Source organism: Mus caroli, chromosome 9 (assembly GCF_900094665.2).
Source record: "Mus caroli chromosome 9, CAROLI_EIJ_v1.1, whole genome shotgun sequence".
In the NCBI taxonomy this organism is placed as follows: Eukaryota; Metazoa; Chordata; class Mammalia; order Rodentia; family Muridae; genus Mus; species Mus caroli.
Window position 1 is genome coordinate 65,109,729 of NC_034578.1, and position 22,010 is coordinate 65,131,738.

General features: G+C 40.5%; 1 protein-coding gene across 3 annotated transcripts in view; it reads left to right on the forward strand.

Moving 5' to 3' along the window:
* Window positions 1–22,010, forward strand: part of Vps13c (vacuolar protein sorting 13 homolog C) — a 158,024-nt gene that overhangs the window by 52,627 nt on the left and 83,387 nt on the right. For all 3 annotated transcript variants that reach the window (XM_029482031.1, XM_021171411.2, XM_029482032.1), the window contains 15 exons: window positions 1,688–1,830; window positions 2,567–2,759; window positions 3,892–4,006; window positions 4,702–4,838; window positions 5,661–5,784; window positions 7,210–7,327; window positions 9,997–10,126; window positions 11,420–11,498; window positions 12,153–12,292; window positions 14,384–14,537; window positions 16,582–16,661; window positions 18,380–18,439; window positions 18,916–19,075; window positions 20,347–20,463; window positions 21,849–21,952. In XM_029482031.1, the coding sequence (XP_029337891.1) occupies window positions 1,688–1,830; window positions 2,567–2,759; window positions 3,892–4,006; window positions 4,702–4,838; window positions 5,661–5,784; window positions 7,210–7,327; window positions 9,997–10,126; window positions 11,420–11,498; window positions 12,153–12,292; window positions 14,384–14,537; window positions 16,582–16,661; window positions 18,380–18,439; window positions 18,916–19,075; window positions 20,347–20,463; window positions 21,849–21,952 (1,854 nt within the window). The remainder of the gene's footprint in view (window positions 1–1,687; window positions 1,831–2,566; window positions 2,760–3,891; window positions 4,007–4,701; window positions 4,839–5,660; window positions 5,785–7,209; window positions 7,328–9,996; window positions 10,127–11,419; window positions 11,499–12,152; window positions 12,293–14,383; window positions 14,538–16,581; window positions 16,662–18,379; window positions 18,440–18,915; window positions 19,076–20,346; window positions 20,464–21,848; window positions 21,953–22,010) is intronic.

A 22,010-nucleotide genomic window follows, 5' to 3' on the forward strand; every position in this document is an offset into this window, starting at 1 on the left:
TCCTTCCTTCCTTCCTTCCTTCTTTCTTTCTTTCTTTCTTTCTTTCTTTCTTTCTTTCTTTCTTTCTTTCTTTCTTTCTTTCTTTCTTTTTTCTAGGTTGTCCATAATTCTATCGCTGTCTGGCTTTTGCCGTTTGTGAGCCATACTCCATTATAGTGATGTGTATGTTCACTCAGTTCCTGTGTATCTTGTTTTCATCAATGAAGGGCATTTTTATTTACTTAAATTTTTATAGTATAATTTCTAATTTTTCTTTATTCTTGAGAAATTCATACATGACTACAATGAAATATGGTCAAGCCCACCTCTGTGTCCCACTTCCATGGCTCCGAACCCCCCAACATGTCCCCTCCCAACTATTTCTTTCTTTCTTCCTCCACTCACTATCCTCCCTGACTCTAAGAACTCACAGGTCCAATTAGTGTAGTTCATATGGGGCCATCCAGTGGAGAAAGTTTTTCACTCTTTTCTTTAGGTTTGCAGGATTTGCTGTGATACACATTTATACTCGCTTTTGTTTACATAGTTGGAATGTCCTAAGTCTAGTCAGTGAGAGTAGTTTCTGCCTCACTGCTCTCTGGGTCCTCCTCTGGGATGTGAGCTGCGCCTTTGTGGCGTCTTCTGTCCCCTTTCAGCTCCCTGCATTTCTGTCTCTCCACTCTTCATCTGGAGAGCTTCCTCTAATTCTCTTTAGCTGTTCCTGGGTCTCAGTCAGTCTAGAGGGCGTTTTTCATCAGTGCCCTGCCGTGTGTTAGGACCTGATTTCTAGTATTTTCTTGGGAGCCTTATTTCACAGCCTGCCTTCTTGCTCTTAAAACTTAATATGCTTCGAAGGGAAATATATCCCCAAATTCTGTATCATCTCCCCAGTGGCTGTTCCAACTACGTTTTTGGTTTGGAGTATCACATGGGCACACATATTTGTGTGTAATGGCAATGTGTGTGTGCATGTGCGTGTATGTGTGTGTGTGTGTTTGTGTGTACGTGTATGTGTGTATGTGTGTGTTTGTGTGTGTGTATGTGTGTGTGTGTGTATGTGTGTGTGTGTGTGTGTATGTGTGTGTGTGTTTGTGTGTATGTGTGTGTGTGTTTGTGTACGTGTATGTGTTTGTGTGTGTGTTTGTGTGTGTGTGTACGTGTGCGTGTGTTTGTGTGTGTGTTTGTGTGTACGTGTATGTATGTGTGTGTGTTTGTGTGTGTGTGTGTTTGTGTGTACGTGTATGTGTGTTTGTGTGTACGTGTATGTGTGTTTGTGTGTACGTGTATGTGTGTTTGTGTGTACGTGTATGTGTGTGTGTGTGTACGTGTATGTGTGTGTGTGTGTGTGTAATCTGAGTGTAACTCTCTGCAGCCATCCAGCAGGCCTCGTTTTTCTTTTCCTCAGCTAGAGCATTGGTCTGGGATGCTTAGTTTGCTTAGGTGAAGGTTTCTCAGTGGACACTCTCTGCTTCTCTCACTGTTTTATTTTTAAAATGAAGCAGACAAACTTGGATCATTTGTAAGTGTGCAGTCTGTCTAATAGGCTTTCATTGAATTTTCTAGTCTTGTTTATTCATGGAGAGTATGTAGGTGCTGGAACCCACAAGCTTTGTTGAATTGTTTGATAAGCCACCATATTTAATTAAAGAGAAACCATTAAAGCTAGCAGTCATTTGCATGTTAACTGTTTTTATTTATTCCTGTTTAGTATGTGGCCCATATACTGACTCTGAAGTTGGTCAGCACCTCTATTATAATAAGAGAAAACAGGAATGTTCCAGAAATTTTGAGAATCCAGATAATTGGCTTGGGTACCCAAGTCTCCCAGCGACCAGGAGCACAAGCATTGAAGTAAGTTTTAAGAACGTATTTTCATTTATGGCTTTAGGCCCTGAATATATAATCTTATGCAACATGAAAGAATACCGAAGAGAAACAGCTTTTCTTTCATTTCTTTTATTTTGCATGTTTTATTGTGAATTGTGTAATTCACTCTTCTGTCCTCTCTCCTTTCTGCAAGTGTTTGTCAGGTAGTGTTTTATTTAGAGTGTCTGCCCTGTGGCAGTGGTTTAGGGTACAATACATTTCTGTTTTCAGGACATTTATATTGTATCTGATAAAAGGATATGCAAAAAGAGCTAATTGAAGACTTTCACACATTAGGCAGTTTACTGTAGAGCATGGCATGAAATAGGACAGGTATACTGCATAGCTCAGTTGTGGGGGAGGGAAACTGAAACAGTAGGAGGTGTAGACAGCTGGATGGGAAGGGTTCCAAGAGAAGCAGGAGGCAGCTAGAGGATGTGGGAGTGATGTAGAAACATGGTGATAGCATTATCTATGTTTAAACCCTGTGATGGGAACCTATGCCATGTCCTGGGGTTGACTAATGTAGGCGTTTACTGTGGATGATAAATAGCTAATGAAATACTGACTCTCAGGAACAAAATCAGGTTTTGTAGGTAAACGGAGGCCAGCTTAAGAAGACGAACTGTAACTTTGGGCATAAGGCTGGTTGTCAGGGCAATTTTCAAAGAGATAGCTCTAATTTTATCTGTTACATGCTTGCTATTTCCTCATTGGATAGGATAGAAGCAAAATTAGAACACTGGTACGTCACAGGCTTGCGACAACAAGACATTGTGCCATCACTGGTGGCTTCCATTGGTGACACTACATCATCCTTGCTCAAAATTGAGTTTGAAACCAACCCTGAGAACAGTCCTGCTGACCAGACTCTGATTGTTCAGTCACAGCCTGTGGAGGTCATCTATGACGCTGTAAGTGCAGGCAGAAAGCGACTTTTGAAGCTGTCTCTAGGGTTGAGGGATGGATTACTATGTAAGTGCACGGGGAAACTGAGTGTGCTATGAAATACAAGACTGAGTCAGCATCCTTGGCCTTCAAGAAGGAGACTGCTATGGTCCAGTACTTGTATCCCAGCACTGTGGGAGGTGGGCAGGATTGGTGGGACTTATTGGCCTCCAGCCTAGCTCCATGTTCATGAGAAGCCCTGCTTGAAGGGAATAAAGTAGAGAGAGTGACAGAACAGGACAGCATATTCTCCTCTGTCATCTGTACATGAACATGGGTGCACTCAGCCACATACACACATGATTATATATTACACACACATGTGCTATATACATACATGAAAAATAAATTTAAAAGTTTCTTTTTAGGGCTGAAAGGATGGCCCAGGGTAAAGGCACTAGCCATATAAGCCTGATGATCTGAGTTCAGTTGTTGGGACCCAAGTAAAGGCAGTAGGAGAGAGCTGACTCCACAGAGCTATCTTCTGATCCCTATACATTTGCTGTGACCTGTGTGTTCACATGTGCACAAGCACTCACACACAATGATAGAATGAAGTTGAAAACAGTTTTATATTGCAATACCCATGACCAGACTTTCCATCTTACACACTTTCAGTTTCAGTTCAGTTTCTTTAACACAGCCACATCTGTACTAAGTTCTTGCACAACTCCAAAACTTTGTCATATAAAATCTTTCATATTTTTTATAATCAAGTCTTATCTGTAGGTAAGAGTGAATAGCTTTCCTCCGTTTCTTTTCTAAATGTCAAAGTATGACATAATCCAAGTTTAGTGTTGAGGGATAGGCTTTCCTCTCTACCTGGAGGCTGAAACTAGAGGGCGTGCCAGTTGCTACTTCCACAAGCCACTTAGACCTCTTGCCCGTGCTGTGACATATACAGATTCTCCTCTCTCCCGTCAGCTCACTAGGCTGGTCTTTGCTCATGGTTGTCTCTCACTCCTAAAGGGAAGTAGTAACACAGAGTAGCTTTTGGATCCGCTTCAAAGCCATAGCTATTTATAAATGAGATGAATTCTTCAGATTTGTAACGTAGATCTAACGTACAACCTGTCGTGTTTTAAATTTCTTTTACAGAAAACTATCAATGCTGTTGTTGAATTCTTTCAGTCAAATAAGGGGTTGGATCTTGAGCAAATTACATCAGCTACATTGATGAAGCTGGAAGAGATTAAAGAGAGAACAGCTACAGGTGAAATCTTTAGTGTGTCTATCAGCACCAGCTAAACTCCAAAGGTGGCCATCTTAATGGAAACATTGTGTTTAAAGTAGTTTAGGTTTTCTTTTCTGTCTATATCATACATTGGACATGGCTCGCTCAGAGTTGAATAGACTTGGTAGAGAGGAAGAGAGTAATGGAGGGTGGAGGTGCTTTTCCTGCATTACAGCCAAGAACCCGAGCTTTAGAGTGACCTTGAGGTGGAGCACGACCCCCACCTCCACTCTTCAGAGCCGTTCATGGTGCTGTGCATGCCTAGTTTTAAAGAACCCAGCAGACTCTTACATCAGGTTGCTTAACAATCGGCTTGCAAATCGTTCTATGCCTAGACCTAATACTAGTTATATAGGATTTACTGTAATATATAATAATATATATTAATATGTATAAAATATGCATATGTAATATATATACACATATACATATGTACATATGTATACACACACACACACATATATATATATACACATACATACAGAGAGAGAGAGGGAGAGAGAGAGGGAGAGAGAGAGGGAGAGAGAGAGGGAGAGAGAGAGAATGAGAATGAATGCAGCTTTTGGCAGGACTGACACTACTTGATATCTTTCAAGAGAAATTCTTAGTCTTTTTGTTAGTAGTATCACCATGTACGGCTTGACCACATCATTGTTTCCCTGGCCTTCTTTTAGGACTTACGCATATCATTGAGACTCGGAAAGTTCTCGATTTAAGGATAAATCTGAAGCCTTCTTACCTGATAATTCCACAGACAGGTTTTCACCATGAAAAGTCAAATCTTCTCATTTTAGATTTTGGTACTTTTCAGGTAGGTGTATGTGCACTTCTCTCTCTGTCTGTCTGTCTCTCTCTTTCTTATTTTTTTTTTCAGTTCACTTAAACTAACTCTAGACTTATTGCATATGTATTATATGGCTACCCAGAATGGCAATAATTTGGCATCGAGATCTGGATGGATGTTTTTTCTGTTTTCCAGATGGAAACCATCTTAGTTTTCATGGTTTATAGAGTTTAATTTTACAGTGTCAATTTCTGGGCTATAGATTTTGACAAAAAGTCTGTCTGTCTATCTATCTATCTATCTATCTATCTATCTATCTATCTATCTATCTATCTATCTATCTATATTTGATTGCTCTAAATAACCAAAGTGAGATTTTGGATTTTCATCTTGAGTCTAAGCATTTGGGAAAAGGTAGGTGTTAAACTGAATGGAGCCTTTATTCCATCTGGGAAAAGGAAGTAGAGGGTGGAGCTGAGTCCTGATGGCCTCTTCCAGGGTAGTGTCCAGAAGGCAAAGGGTTGAGGGTGGGCAGTAAGAGAGCTGAGCCATAGTTGGCAGGTCCTCTTAGGAGTCAGGCTGAGGAAGGAGCTCTCCCTCTGGGCAGGTTATTTGAAGCAGACAGCTGTGTAATTGGCTCAGTGATTGCAGATGCATCTATTACTCAAGCGTAACAGACTTGCGGTGAGGTAGTGCACTCCTATCGAACTGCTTACAAATCACCAGGAAATTAGGCACTCTCCTATCTTTAGCTAGAAGTTTTGAAATGTGACTCAGGTATGTTGATATATATGTATACTTTTCTGTTATAGAAAGAAATTCAGGTTTTTTTCCTTCACTCCATTTTAGCTCAACAGTAAAGACCAAGGCGCACAGAAGACTACTAATTCATCCCTTGAAGAAATAATCGACAAGGCGTATGACAAGTTTGATGTGGAAATAAAGAGTGTGCAGTTGCTCTTTGCAAAAGCAGGTCAGCCACTGCTCAGCTCTCAGGGCGGACAGATTAGCTCCAGTAGCTTTGTTCGAGTATGTGCATGCATTGTTAGCCTTGACGCTCTGCATGCATGGGTCTGTTTGCTCCTGGGCATCAGTCCTAGACACTGCCTGTACACTTGTCCTGCTGATCACTTTAGAAAACCCAGTAGGAGTGGCCCAATGCAGAATGCCACAGTTGTAACAGAGGTCAGCATGGGACTATTAACCCTAGGGTAGTCAGCACCATTTGCACCTAAGCTCGAGTGTGGCCGGTCTGTAGCATGACTATGAGGTGTCTGAACACAGCACAAGTTGCAGCTGGTTCTGGCTCTTCACTCTCAGCGCTTTGGGATGTTTCCATGGTCTCTATGCTGCCTTTATTTGAAAATATTTAGTGTTTTAGCCCAGTCTTTAATTTTGTATTATTATAACTACTTTTATAGATGTCTGAGAGACTTATATTTAAAGAATACTATATCTAAAAACTCCACAATAAGCTTCTTTGATTAAAAAAATCTTAAATGAGAGATGTTCCCAAATCTAAAACATTTAAACTGCTGATATGGTGCTATAAATGATTAATGCCGCACATGATCTCAGATGATGGGCTGCCCTAGAAGCCCACATGCCCTGCAGGTGCCAAGTTACACAGCTGGACTTGTGTGTACACTTGGGTCCCATCCCCAGGATATCTCGCTATGTTCATACATATTCTTAGATCTCACTAAGATCTCCTCTCCGCTGTACTGTGTTTTCATTACAGGTATTCATCCTGTAGATATGCTCTCAAGACTTAAATAGTTTATGTTCTCAAAGCTTTGGTGTTTTCTGTTGCTTAAGCACAGCTTTCCAGTTTTCCATATTCCTTTTGTTACTAGAAGAAGTAGTGTTGATTAAATATCTCTGAGCATGTCATTTTGTGGACAGTCACCTGAGGACAGAACCTCTGCCTACCGAGGCCGTGCTCTCCTCTGCCCAGTGAGATCTGTTAACATTGATGATATGTCTGCTATTGTCTGTAAAGAGCCTCAGAGGTTCTTAAAGGAGAGTGTTTACACAGGCTGTAAAAACTGCCCTTTTTATTGCATTCCCTTACCAACAATTATTTGAGCAATGAACTCTTTAGTCCCTGTCATAGATAAAGATCTATATTTGACTGTATTAGTCTTGTGAAAAATCCATCTTTGGAATCTTCCTTTTGGAACAGTCGTGGCTATTACACATGAGTGTTTTTTATTATTATTTTTTTATCTTCTACTAATCTGTATTAAAATACAGATTATTTAATTTGTATGCTGAAGGAAGTAAAAATTTGTTTACTGAATTTGTTAAGTATTTTCTAGCAATGTAAAGTAGTTTTGTACAGAATATCTGATTATTTTTGAAAAGTTAATTAATATCAAAATTATTATTTTTAAAGAGGAAAATTGGAAGAAGTGTAGATTCCAGCATCCATCAACTATGCATATACTGCAGCCAATGGATATACACGTTGAGTTGGCCAAGGCAATGGTGGAGAAGGACGTTAGAATGGCCAAGTAAGTATGACTGTCTTCTGTACTAGATGTCAACAAAGATGCTGCACCAGTATCACCTACTGAAGTCTAAGGACACAGAGATGGATATATGTGGGAGAGGGAAAAACAGTGACTATTCTATCTTATAATACAAGAAAATACTTGTATAGACTTTTATGCTGGCTAGTTTTATGTCAGGTTGACACAAGCTATAGTTATCTTAGAGGAGTCAGCTTCAATTGAGAGAATGACTCCATAAGATTGTGTTGTAGGTAAACCTTTAGACCATTTTCTCGATTAGTGATTGATGTGGGATGGCCCAGCCGCCTGGGCTAGTGGTCCTGGGTTCTCAAAGAAAGGAGGCTGAGCAACCATGATGAGCAAGCCAGTATGCAGCATCCTCCATGGATTCTGTATCAGCCCCTGCCTCCAGGTTCCTGCCCTGTTTGAGCTTTTGTCCTGGCTTCAATGATGAACTCTGATGTGGAAGTCTAAGCCAAATAAACCCTTTTTCCCCCAAGTTGCTGTTGCTCATAGTGTTCATTACAGCAGTAGTAACCCTGACTAAGACATGATGTCTCTCCTATTTTAGAATTCATAGTTAGATTTTTACATTGTATAAATATTGGCTATCTGAGATTCTGAATGTGTGAACATCAGGATTCACTGTCCGTGAAATAAAAGGTTCAAAGGAAGTTAGCTCTTTTGGTCATGAAACCACGTACACTCTTGAGAAATGTCTTAAAGGAATAAAGAAGTACAAGCTAGACTGTGAGGTTAGTATATCCTCATGAAATTGTTACGATGTCTTCCTAAAAGAGCTTTAGTGAGGTTTAACTGACACTCTGGATGTCCTTTATTGTGCTGTCTGTGTCTCCATGGGGTCATCACTGCAGTGGGGACAACATGTCCGCCACCTGCAGAAGCTTCCTCGAGCGCCACCCTCTCTTTTTCCTGTGCCCACTTCTTTCCCTGGAAAACATTGATCTATTCCTTGATCCTGAAGATTTGGTAGAATTTTCTAGAATTTCCAATGAATGAAATCATTAAGCTTTAGCTTTTTTTTTTGTCTGACTTCTTTCTGTACGATTAAAATTCACTGTGATATGACCAGGGAAGGGGACAACATTTGAAATGTAAAAAAAGGAAATATCTAATTAAAAAAAAAGATTCACCGTGTGGTTGCTTTAATGTTGTGTCAGTAGATCCTTACAGACTCAATGTGTTCTAGGCCTACAGTTTTCTTTTAGGGAGTATTTAAACGTTCTGGATGTTTTTGTGAATGAGTGTGAGCTATGCTGGAAGTGTTCTAGGTGAGCATTCTGTGTTTGCATTTGACCAGCTTGGAGGTTGAACTGTACAAAGTGCTCATCTTCTCTGCCTGCATTAAGAACAGTCTGTAGATGCTTGCTCTCTCGTTCTCGACACAAGCAGTAGTGCCTTTGTTTCTTTTTCCTGATCAGCCAGCTTTTGGGTTCAGTTATTTCTCATTCGTTTTTATTCTTTGATCTTTATGTTTTCCACTCTAGGTTTATTATAATTCTTCTGTACACTCTTGAGTTTTACCTGCATTTTATCTTAGCTTCTTAGAAGGTCATTAATTAGATACTTTTCTTTTTTTCTAATAGAGACAATTAGTACTAAGAATCTTACTTAAATACGATTGTACTGAATGGCAGGAACCTATTTAGGAATTAGGTATCTGCCAGCTTGAGCTGGTCACAGCTTAGCCGGGCAGCAGGACAGTAAGCTGGAGAAGCGTGTGAGGAGCTGTGGTCAAGACTGTGCTGGGAAAGACAGGAGGCAAGCAGCTGCCAGAAGGCAAGTGAGTGGTACAAGCAGACTGGACCCTCAGCAGCAAAACGTGACCTCAGGGAGCTTGCATTTCAATCTGAAGGGACCAGAAATAAGTGCACAGGCCACATGTCAGGTGCTGCCCAGAGCTCTGGATGAGCAGAGCAGGACAAGACAAGGAGGCAACGAGTGATGGCGCAGGCACTCTGATATTAATAGAAAGAAATCTTTGATGCCAGGAAGTAAAATATATATTGTGGTTTTGTTTTTTAATAGTAGAGAATTGTGTTCAATAGGACTTTCATAATGCATTAGTGAACTTCAGGCTGTGTGTGGTGATACACTCCCCTTAATCACAGCAGCCAGGAGGCAGAGAGTCTGAGAGGTGAGGCCAGCCTGATTTCATAGCAAGTTCAAGGCCAGCGGGGGCTACATAGTGAAACCCTGTTTTTAAAAAGCTCATTTAAAAAAAAAAAAAACCAAACCAACCTTTTACTGCAATGGTCCTCACTCTTCCAGTGCTGTGCCCCTTTAACACAGTTCTTAGATTGTGCTGACTCCCAACCGTACATTTATTTTTGTTGCTGCTTTGTAACTTTAATTTTACTACCATTATGAATTGTAATGCAAATATCTGTGCTTACTGAGGCAAACCATGTGAAAAGGTCCCTAGATCCCCTTAAGGGGTTGTGACCTACGGTTTGAGAGCCACCGGTTTGCTTAAGAAAGATGCTTTAGAAGGTCTGGAAAATTGGTTCACAGAGAACTTTCCCTTCTCTAAGAGTGCTGTCTAAATGTAATGAGATTGAAACATGGCTGGCTAACCCTTGACCTCTGTAGTCTCCTACCCATTCCCTTCCCCTCTCTGAGACCTCACTGTCAAATTGTATTCTTAGATTTAAAGTGTCAGGAGGACTGCCTTTGATGCATGTGAGGATTTCTGACCAGAAGATAAAAGATGCGCTGTGTTTGATTAACAGTATACCTTTGCCACAGAAGTCATCCACACCGTCTCCAGAGAGACAGGTGAGTATGCCACTATGGAGGAAATGACAAGTTGATTTCTAGAAAGCCACACCTTTTGAGTACTGGTGATAGTTTGAGGACAGGCTTTCTAACCACAAGGATGGGGCCTGGTGTGATGGCACAGAGACAGGCAGATCTCTGATTTCCAGGCTGGCCTGGTCTACACAGCAAGCTGCAGCCCAGGTAGGGCTGCATAGTGAGATGCTGTCTCTAAACAAACAAAATCAGAAAGCAACAGAAATAAAAGGAAGATGTTCACATTTGTGTTGGGGTTCAAGAGTCGCCCATAAACCACACAAACACTGATCTCAGTCAGACAGAGATGGTTTATTGAACACACACCTTAAGACTGATTAATCAGGGCCGTGGCTCAGAATTTGGGGGCTGAGGCTACAACCTTGAACAAGCTTTCTCTGTCAACTCATAAAGACTAAAACTGCAAATCCCCACATTGAGTGCAGGAAGTGCCACCTGGTGGTCAGCTCTGACTCAAGCTATTTTAGACTTAGCAGTTCATATTGACCTTTAATTTGATACGTCCTGCATAAAGCTTTGCGGAATTTCTTAAGATGAACAAACCTCATACAGAACATAACAGGATGTGTGATCAGCATGACCTTGCATGACCTTGCATGACCTTGCTCCGAGTCAAGTTATTTGTCTGTTGTCAATGACTAACATAGCAACAATATGAAAGAGCTGGCAGGCATGGAACAGCTATGCTGGAGGTGGGGCAGGCCTCAACAATTTATAAAATATACCTTATATAGAACTAGGAATAGAATGCTTTAAAATAAATTTGCAGATAAAATTTCAAGTGGAGATTGTCCTTTTTTGGTGACTCTTAAATGTTCTACATCACTTTAACTGATGCTTAAATGTTGCTTACATCACTTTATAGCTTAAATGTTGGATTTCTACTTACTTAGAAAAGAAGTTTGAGAAAGTTAGCTGGTAACGATGCCATTTTCAAGGGCCTATGATAAATGTGTACTTTTTAATATTGTTACTCACAGCAACTAAGTGGTACACGGAGACATAAACTTACTCCTTGATTTGTGCATAATTATATCTTTATAAATATGGGGGGTAATTTTAATATTGTGTAGGCTCCGGCTGACTGTTATTTGGTTGTTTTAACTTCTTGAAGATTTGGCTGTGATGTCTGTGCAGGCATTTTTCTTTCTATCTTCCTTTATCTTACTTTCTATGTTTTTGGTATATAGAGATGTCACCTGTGTTATTTAATCTTTCTCATCAGCATGTATTAAAAATATTTGCATTCTTTGCTAGGTAGCCTCAATTCCTGTTCTTTCAGGAGGGACGAAAACGCTTCTTGGGACTTCACTGTTGCTAGATGGAGTGGAATCAGGTGAAGATTGGCATACGCTGTTTCTCTGTGACACTAAACCTATGTGTTGTTATGTAGTGAGGGTGTTTGTGGAGATTAAGGAGTCTCTAGAACATGTTCTATCTGTGCTGCCAACCAACACTGACTTCAGGGCATTTTATAGTCTTTGATGTTCACATCTCTTTGTTGGATAAGTAAAGAGTTGTTTGTTGTTTGTCTTAAGGGTGGGTAATGGGACTTGACAGTGTTTTCCAAATATTCAATTAAGGTATTGTATTTCTCTGTAATACTTTTCTCTAGCTAGGGCTAAGTGATGCTTTACAATTTCAGATTAGAATATAGAATGTCAACTTGTAGACATAGGTGAATCTAACAAGGTTAAGGCCTGGCCACGCTGGTGTCCATAGTGGAGGTCACATCTTGATGATAGATGATGCCCAGTAAATATTTTACTGGATATTGAACGAATGAACTAAAGCGAAAAATAAGTTTGGTTTAAGTTTTAGTACATGCCAGTTCAAGTCCCTTTGGGACTTGAAAAATACATTGAAAGTATTTTGTCTGAATATGAAAGTTCTATGTGTGGATGGAGTTTACTGTGTTAAATCTAGGCCCTGTGTCCATGTGGGTTCTCAGTGGATGCTGTCTGGGTTAACGAGTGTCTCTGTCCTTTAGAGTCTGATGAGGAGTACTTTGATGCTGAGGACGGAGACTCGCAGGCTGCTAGAACTGTCAAAGCCTCAGAACTGAAAAAAGCTGCTGAAGTTCCCAATGAGGAGCTGGTTAGTCTCCTGCTCAAGTTTGAGATTAAAGAGGTATGTGTCTCTGTTCCTGAGCACGCTCTTGTCGGTCTTCTGGACTGGGAGCTGACCTCGGCTCAAGTGCATTAAAAATGTGTATCCTAGTTTCTTCCTGGTACATGTGAGTGCACAGAAATGCACATGCAATTTCGAAACCATAGAAAGTTTTTAAAAAATGGTTTAAGGGGGAATCAGTGAGTGTGATCTATTCTGGGAAAACTCAGGTCTCTTAATTAGGATTTGCATCTCTGGGTAAGATTTCTGTCTTTATGTATGTATGTATGTATGTATGTATGTATGTATACATTACCTCCCCCCACCAGCTCCTTTCATTTTTTTTCAAACTACAGTTGGGCTGTGGATGCCAAACTGGCCTTGAACTATCTCACTTTGTAGCCTTGGTTCTCTTTAACTATGGGGCATTCCTCCTACCTTACCCTCCTGAGTGCTGAGATTATAGGTCTGTGTGTCACATGCAGTGTAAATTCCCTTTGAGCTAAATAGTGTTGGTCATTGTCATGCTTGTCTTCTGTGGAAAATTTTAGCAAACTAAACTTCTAAACTTTTTTTTTTTTTGCTTTAAAAAAAGATAGATGGCTTAGTCAGGGCTTCTGTATAAGAGAAGGGTTAGTGTTAATTGGTAGGTAAAAATATTTTTTTGATTTTGACATCAGAGCTTCTAAATTCCAGCGTGAAGAAAAAGTCACATAGAAAGCCAAGCATGGTTGTATAGGCCTGTACTTCTAGTTATCAAGGAAGCTGAGGCAGGAGGATTACAACATTATTAGTCTCTGCTGGAGATTCAGGGCATTCTGGTTAATTTAACAAGACTCTGTTTCAAAATAGCAAACAAAACAAAAGAAACCGAAAACCAAAAGAGGGGGTGGGAATGACTGGAGACAGAGCTGAGGACATGATGCTGACAGCTTGTGAGGCTCCAACTTCAGTCCTGAGGTCTGTTTCTAAAGAGTAGACGCACAGGAAAAGGAAATCCGATGAGAAGGTCACAGCATATTTTGAGGGTAAAAGGAGACTTCTGTGCCCGGCATATGATTCCTTTTAGCTACATGTGTAAGTTTGCTCTGTAAAGGACAGTGTTCATCTCCACATTGCTGGGATTGCAGCTTTCCATCTCCACCTTTGCCTTAGAAAGTGCAAAATAATACAGAGATGTCCATGGTTGACTTTGATATTCTAGAATGATAGATATTGATTTCCTAAATCATCATGTCAGATTTGATAAATCTTATGTCTTATTGGTATTTTCTTGGTCTGTTTCCTACCCTTCCTTGGCTTTTGACTTGTCTCTTTTTTTTACACTTTGACCCTTGACCCCTGTCTTCAAATGTTTCAGGGTAGTTGTTCTTCTCTTCAGCTGCAGCAGTGCTACTTCAGCCTCCATCCGTTGAAGAAGTTAGACCCAGTCTTCCCTCCAGCCCCATGCTCCCAGAAATAAGACTCAGACTCAAAATATATTTACAGATACCTTGCCCATATAGCTAGGTTCTACTCTGACTAGATAATAACTAAAATAACTATTTTAACTTACATTCTGCCATGTGGCTGGTTACAGGTGCTCTGGTACCATGTGTCTGTCTCTTCACATCTTTCCAGACAAATTTCCTGAAGGTCTCTATCCCAGAATTCTCTTCTCCTCCGGATGTTCCACCTTTATCTCATTCCTAAGCCATAGGCTTTTTAATTGACAGGTGATGCATCCATACAATACACAAGATATTCTCTCAACATTGTTACTTATGTTTCAAAAAAATTGCCACACATGTCTTGATTTTTTTTTTAATTGGCTAAATATTTTGGCTGTCATTTTCAAAATCAATTTAAATACTGTGGGAATGAACACTCCCACTTTTTGCTATTATCAGAAGAATCTATCAGTTTTTTTTTTTTTAATTAAAAAAATGCTAAGAACCCTATCCTTATTTGCATGGTCTATCAGTCCTGATCCCCAGTCTTTGTGTCTGGTGTGAGGATGTGATTAGAGTCGTCACTCTAGCAGTGATCTGTGTGAGAAATGACTGTGCTTCTGTCATTTTAAGAATGACTACCACTTACTACAACTTTCCCCTGCCCTGTGGATTCTTTTAGGTGGTTTTGGAACTCACTAAACAACAGAAAGAAGAAGAGACAATTCTAGTATTTAATGTCACTCAGTTAGGGACAGAGGCAACAATGAGGACATTTGACCTGACTGCGGTGTCCTATTTGAGGAAAATCAGCTTGGATTACCATGACATTAAAGGTAACAGCCGTGAAAATAGAAATAGTCTCATTTATAATGAAACATTTGCATTAGTATGCACAGCACAATAAACACTTTATGAATACTAACTCCATTCTAGAACAATGGCCATTAGGTATTCGTGTTACTGTCTTCAGTTCACATGTAACTAATATACAGGTTGGTCATTCACCCAAGTTCAAACAACTGTAGGGGACAGAGCCCTGACATTGAGACATTGGAAGCCTGGTTCTGGGGTCTGGTGTCCCCAGCCATTATGGTACATGACCTCAGAAAGTCCACCGACGTTAGGGAGTATCAATTCCATTTCATAGGCAGAGTAAGGCTAAAGAACCCAAAATAACGTGCTCTTACCCTCTATCTTGTTCATGATGGGTTTTAGAATTTAGTTCTGGACTAAGGGTACAGACGCCTATTCTGTTAGAGCTGTCCTAATACTGCGACCTTTAATACTTTCCTCATGTTGTCAAGACCCCCAAACATGAAATGATTTTGTTGATACTTCATAGTTATGTAGGTTTGCTGTGGTTATAAATTATAATGTAATACCTGTGTTTTCTGATGATGATCCCTGTCAGCCAAGGGGGTTGCAGCCCACAGGTTGAGAACCACTGTGGTAGAGTATTTGCACAACACAGAAGTATTGTGATAGAAATAAAAAGTTCAGGAGGTGCAAAGGCCATGCTCTCATAAATTTCTATAGTTCATCATTTCAATGTATTCCTTATGACCTCAGATATTTGAGGCATGAATGAGTGACAATTAACCCCCCCCTCCAAATTTGCCCAATGCTTTAGTCAAATACTAAGACATTTTATGATTTTTAGAAAATAGCTGAAACCAAAGTAAACTTCAACTAAGTGTTGCTAATTTTCTTAGGTAATAGATTATGATAGAACTTACATTACAGACATGAGTAATAATTGTAAACAATAAGTTTTCTAGGCTGTTTTCTTCTTTGTGTCAAGTAAGACTAGAGAGGGGGCTGGAGAGAGAGCTCAGCCATTGAGAGTGGCTGGGTTTGAGTCCCAGCATCCACATGGCACCTCACAACTGTCTATCACTCCTGGTCCAGGAGATCTAACCCTTCTGAATTCCTAGGGCACCAGGCACACACACATAGTGCACATACATACATGAGAATAATATACTTACACATATAAATATTAAAAAATAGCTATAAAAGGGGAAGATGAGGGGTGGGTGCTTTCTAGCTGTTCTAGAAGCAGAATTGACCATGGAAAGAGAAGCATGGGCATGGCTCAGTGATCACGAGGCTCAGTGATCGCTGAGCTAGCCAGCCCTCCCTACACAGACCTGGGAGCCAGATCCTCTGTGTCCACACACACGTATAGTTTTGAGCTCAAAGGAGAAGTTTGTTTTAGCTTTCAGTAAACCAAGGCTCACTCTGTAGCCCATGCTGGCCTCAGACTCATCATATAGTCCCAGCGGGTCTATACAACAAGGGTCCCTTTCCTTCCATCTCCCAAGGACTGCAATTATAGCTGTAAGTCACCACAGCCTACTAAAATGTAATTTTGAATTGTCATCCTCTGTTTAAAAATAAAGTTTTTGTATTCTTCCCCACAACCCCAGGTCTAAGCAAAGACATTGTTTAAATTATTTGAGTTTAGTAGCTATAAATAAAACATTTTAAAACAGTTTAAGGATCTACTAGATCTTCAGTTTCATAGTTGAGAAAGTTAAATAGCTGTAGGTTAAGGTGAGAGATGAATCAGAGTCCACATTTCCAGATTCAGACACCCATAGTTCACTCTGCTGCCTATAAATACACAGGCCTCCTTAAAAATGTCTTTAGAGGTTTTGACTCTTTCTGAGCACAGTATGAAAGCAAGTGAGGGGCTTTAAGTAAGCTGGGAGTCTAAGGTCAGGATTTCAGCTGTCTTACGTCCTCACCAGGATCCTTGTTCCTTCATAGCCATGAAAATGTACACAGATATATATTTAAAGCACCACTAGACAAACACATGTAGAACAATCTAAAGTTTCAAAAAAGCAACTCATTTGCATTTCTCTCTTTTAGGATCCAGAAAGAAGCCAATTCACTTGATTAGTTCTTCAGACAGACCTGGATTAGATCTTTTAAAAGTGGAGTACATTAAGGTAAGGGCCACCGGAGGATGGCACAGCTGTCTGGGCCCCACACTGTACCCTGGAGAGAGGATGACTGTGTGTAAGGAATATATCTCAGCAGAGTTACTTGCTCTCAGCCTTCTGCTTTCGTTGAGAACAGGGATATTACAAAGCTGCCGGGCTGTTAACCCAGAGGCAGAACCCAGGGCACAGCAGGTGCTCTTCTGTCTCTGGGGTGTATTTGCACCACTACACTTCTTGTGGCAATTAGTTGAGTATACTACATTAAAAAGGGAAAGTGGAGTTAGACTGAGTTGAGAAGAGATCTGCCAGGACTGGGGATGGACTGAAAAATGTACCTCAGTGAAAGGCACAGAAGAAATCTATGGTGTTCACCTTCGTTCTAGTGATTCCCTGGCTCTCTGTCTTCGAGGGTTGTTGAATGTCTGTGCTGTTGGACATTTGGATTGAAGTTGCTTTTTCCTGTTCTCAAAGTGATTGTAAGTTAGAAGAGAGAGATGTGCAAACAGACAAGAACTAAAACGTAGTCTCAGCTGATTGAAAACACAGTGACTGCTTTTCTAAGGAAAAGCACAGAGCAGAGAGGCTGTGGAGAGGCCGGCAAGGTAGTCAGGGCAGAAAGCTGCTCACGGGAGGCAGTCCTCAGAGTTCTCGTTTCCTCTTTGCTCCCAAAGGACAGAACTGAGGCCAGGGAGTGCTTATGGTGAGAGATAAATGTTTTGACTTAGAACAAAGACCCCACTACAACAGAACTTTCTCTAGAGATTCAATTTGTGAAGAACTGGTGTTTCTCTCACCAGCAATTGAACTAAGCTTTGTAGAGTGGTACAAGCATCAGATGATGGCTGGGTAAGGTCACCCTTACCTGTTCTCTCCTTGTCTTTATCTTTTCTTTTCTTTTTCTTTTTTTTTTTTTTTAAAGATTTATTTATTGATTATATGTAAGTACACTGTAGCTGTCTTCAGACACTCCAGAAGAGGGAGCCAGATCTCGTTACAGATGGTTATGAGCCACCATGTGGTTGCTGGGATTTGAACTCTGGACCTTCGGAAGAGCAGTCGGGTGCTCTTACCCACTGAGCCATCTCACCAGCCCGTCTTTATCTTTTCAATTACCTGAGGGAATGCATGTTCCTCCATGCTTAATAAGAGCACTTTCCACTGTTAGGAAAAGGAGTGTATGTACTTTTAAAATAAGACAACATGATATATGGTTGTCTTAGATACCTATGCTGTGATCAGATACCACAGCTCAGGCAACTTACAAAGAAAACACTTAATTTGGGGCTCACAATCTCAAGGGTTAGAGTCCATGACGATTATGGCTGAGAGCAGGCAGTAGGAAGGCAGGCATGGTGCAGGAGCATCAGCTGGGAGCTTACATCCTTGTCTGTAAATAGAAGCATAGAGCTGAGAATGGTGTGGTGTTTGAAACCTCAAAGTCTACTGTCAGTGACACATTTCCTTCACAGGGCCACACCTTCTAATCCTCTCCAAAAAGTTCTACCAACTGGGGACCGAGCATTCAAATATATGAGCCTTTGGGGGCAAGTTCTGTGAACCATCCCAGTATGTGTTCTCTCTCCCCCACTTTCTTCCCTTTCCACCTCCCCTTTCTCTTCCTCCATATCTCTCCACATAAGCATGCACATGAGCACACACAAAGAGATTATAAAAATCTACTTTGCTCTTAATTTGTTCTTTGGAACTTTTTTTTTTTTTTTCAGGTTGATAGGAATGGGCCTAGTTTTCAAACCACTTTTGAGAAAACTGAACAAACTATTAAGGTAAGAAGTTTTACCAAAGTAGCGTATCTTATTTGAAAATAAACCACTCACTTCTTACTTGAGTTTGTGTTCACATTTCTGCTCCTTAAGCTTAATTGTCATGGACGCCACATTTGGAGTCACTTCTAGATATGGTAGCACACAGTGATTCTGAAGCTTCATACCAAAACCTGGCATTTCTATAATCACACTGGCCTGTTGAAGACCAGGAAGTCAGTTACATGCTGACTGTGCAGATGGCCAGGGGAGGCAGTCATTGGCTCCATGACCCTTCTGTTTGGGAATGGAGTATTTAGTTACCATGATGCTCTCCTGTGTCCCTGAGTGTGTAGGTGTCATATGCTATCCCTAGATCTCTACATCAGGGAGGCGTGGTCTTTTCTCTCTCTTTCCCTATCCTGTTTTGGAGGCGGCCTTTGCTGAAACCACAGGTGGCAACTAGGAAAGGACTAATTTTCTCTGTAAAACACTTTCAGGTGGCCTTTTCATCTTTGAATCTGTTGCTACAAACACAAGCTCTTCTGTCTTCTCTTAACTACTTGACAACTGTCATCCCATCAGACAGTCAGAACACGGGTGTGGCCAAGGAGGTGCAGACCATACCTGAGAAACAAAAGAACTCTCCCCTGCAGAAAGGTAGGAGAGTAAGCAGTGTCCTCCATAGCAAACACCCAAGGAGAACAATTTGAAGGAGCAAAGCTTTGTTTTGCTTACAGTTTCAGAGATGTCGACCCATGGACACTTGGTTCGGTTGCTCCTGAGCCTGTGTGTTGCCAGGCAAAGCATGATGAAGCATATGGTGGAGGTTGAGGTGACTAGGAGGCAGACAGACTGAGGTGGTCTAAAGAGAAGCCATGCCCTGCAAAGGCACACCAGTGTATTATCTCCCAATAATGCCATTAGATTATGAAGCTGTTAATGGATTTATCTGTTGATGAAAGTCGGAGTCATAGTATTCCACTCTCTTTCAAAACAAACACAGTAAACAAACTGACAAATCTCCAGTCATTGGAATACCGTTCCCTCTGCTTCTAGGGTTTTCCTCAATTGAACCACCTGGTGCATAAAGCAGGGGTAGTGGATATAGAGAAACATAGTTGCAGTTTCAGTATTTGAGAGGCTGAGGCAGGAGGATCATGATTTCCAGGCCATTTGGGTAGGTGGCATAGAAAGTCCTTGATTCAAAAAAATAAAGCAGCACACACACACACACACACACACACACACACACACACACACGGAAAAAATATAAACAACACTACTGTTTGAAGAAACTTTGTTTTCTTCCTGTGGCTGGGGATTGCTTTAGGAGGATCACTAGAGGAAACTCCATGTGTGTGTGCTGAGTCCTTCTTCCCATCCTAGTGTGTCTAGAAGTCTCCTCAGGGCAGCCTTTGAGGAAAGAGACCCTGAGATAGGAAGGCAGGGACTATTTGCATCTTTGAAACAATCTTATTTTCTATGTGTTGGGTGTTCTGTCTACATGTATGTGTATACATCACATGTGCAGTGTCCATGGAGTCCAGAAGAGGACATTCGAGCTTCTGGAACTGAAGTGACAATGGTTGTGAGTCCCCATGTGGGTGCTGGGATCCCAGGTCTCTGATCCATTTCTCTAGCACCTCAAAGACTCCCTGTCATTGTTGAGAATCCCTAGAATTTGAATCCAAAAGAACTTAGTTCATCTTCTGATTATACGACTTAAAACTGTGTGACTTTAGGCACATTACTTTACTTTTTTGAGTTTTATGTTCTATTAACTTTAGACTTTTTGTTTTTATATGTATGTGTTTTGTATAACATTTTATTTTACAAATATTTTATACTCATATATTATATATTATGTAAAATATATGAAGAGACTTCTGTAGGGTTTAGCTTACTAGAATCCATTGCTTTGTTTTTAGTGATGGTCCCCTCCAGAGATAGTGACGTGATTGGCTTTAGGCTGTTTGCCAAACTGAATGCTTTCTGTGTCACTGTCTGTGATGAGAAGAGCAATATTGCTGAAATCAAGATACAAGGTAAAGTGTCACAGTATTTTCCAGCTGTTTAACTCTAAGCGTCTTCTCCCCTTTCCTTCTTTCTCTTTCTGCAGTGTTAGAGAAAGTATGTAGAGAGGGCTCTGTACTGCACACAGATGCAGGGTGTGGCTGGACTGGGTGCTTAGGATTAGATGATGTCCAAATTCTAGCTAGTGTAGTTGTTTTCTTCTTTCCTTTCCAAATTGGTAACACACCTACTTATATAAACTTTGTTCACAAAACTTTTGTAGCCTTCACCTCAGGCAAGGTGTTTACTGCTGTGGTGAACACCAGGACCAAAACCTAGGGAGGAGAGGGTTGATTTCAGTTTATACTTCCACATCAGTCAATCATTGAAGAAAGGCAGGACAGGAACTGGGAGGCAGGAACTGAAGCAGAAACCATAGAAAAATACTGCGTACTGGCTTGCCCCTCATGGCTTGCTCAGCCTGCTTTATTTTACAACCGAGGACCATTATTCCAGAGTGGCACCACATGCCATGGGCTGGACCCTCACACATCAATCACTAAGGAAGGCAGTGCGTTATGGGCTTTACCTATGGTTACTCTTATGGACACGTTTTCTCAGATGAGAGTCCCTCTTCCCAAGTGACATAAAACCAGCCAGCACAGTCTTCATGTAAATGACTTAATATCTATAAAGGCATAAAAATGTATTTTTGGCTTACTTATCCTGATTGATTCCTTTGTACTAGATTTCCTCTCAGGGAACTGGAAATTTACGTAATTATATTTTATTTTATTGCCTTTTTAAAAACACTTTATTATACACTTAAGAAAATAGGGATCTTTTTCATGTCATAGAAAAATGATATTTAATGTATTTTTCTACTTCTTTTATTCTTTGAGAATTTCATATGTGTATACTAGGCAAGATGATCATAGCTACCACCATTTCCCCACTGTAGGTCCTCTCAGGTGCTCCCAGCGTGTCCCCTCTCAACTTCATGTCCCCTTATTACACTTAGTTGCCCACTAAATCCCATAGTGCTGCCCGAGCGCACGAGGATGAGAGGTCACATTTGGGAGAGTGGGTAACCCGCCAGTGCTCACACCCCAAAGAGCAGTGATTCCTTCTCACCAAACTGCCATCACCTGCTCTTTAGTAAGGGGTAGGGCCTATATAATTAGATTATAACCAAAAAATAAGTTTGCTATTTAGAAAACTAAAAATATTTAACAGGAAATTGGGGTAGGGCCTATATAATTAGATTATAACCAAAAAATAAGTTTGCTATTTAGAAAACTAAAAATATTTAACAGGAAATTTACTAATGTGAGTTTAGACATTCTTATATTCCCAAATCATAATGAAATGAAATATTTGTTATATTTATAGAAATTACGTACTTAATTTTTTTCAGGCCTTGATTCTTCTCTTTCTCTTCAATCAAAGAAGCAGTCACTTTTTGCCAGGCTGGAAAACATTATTGTCACAGATGTTGATCCCAAAACAATTCATAAGAAAGTATGTAACACCGAATGGGTAGTCACTAGCTTTTGATTATTGCATAGAGACTTTATTT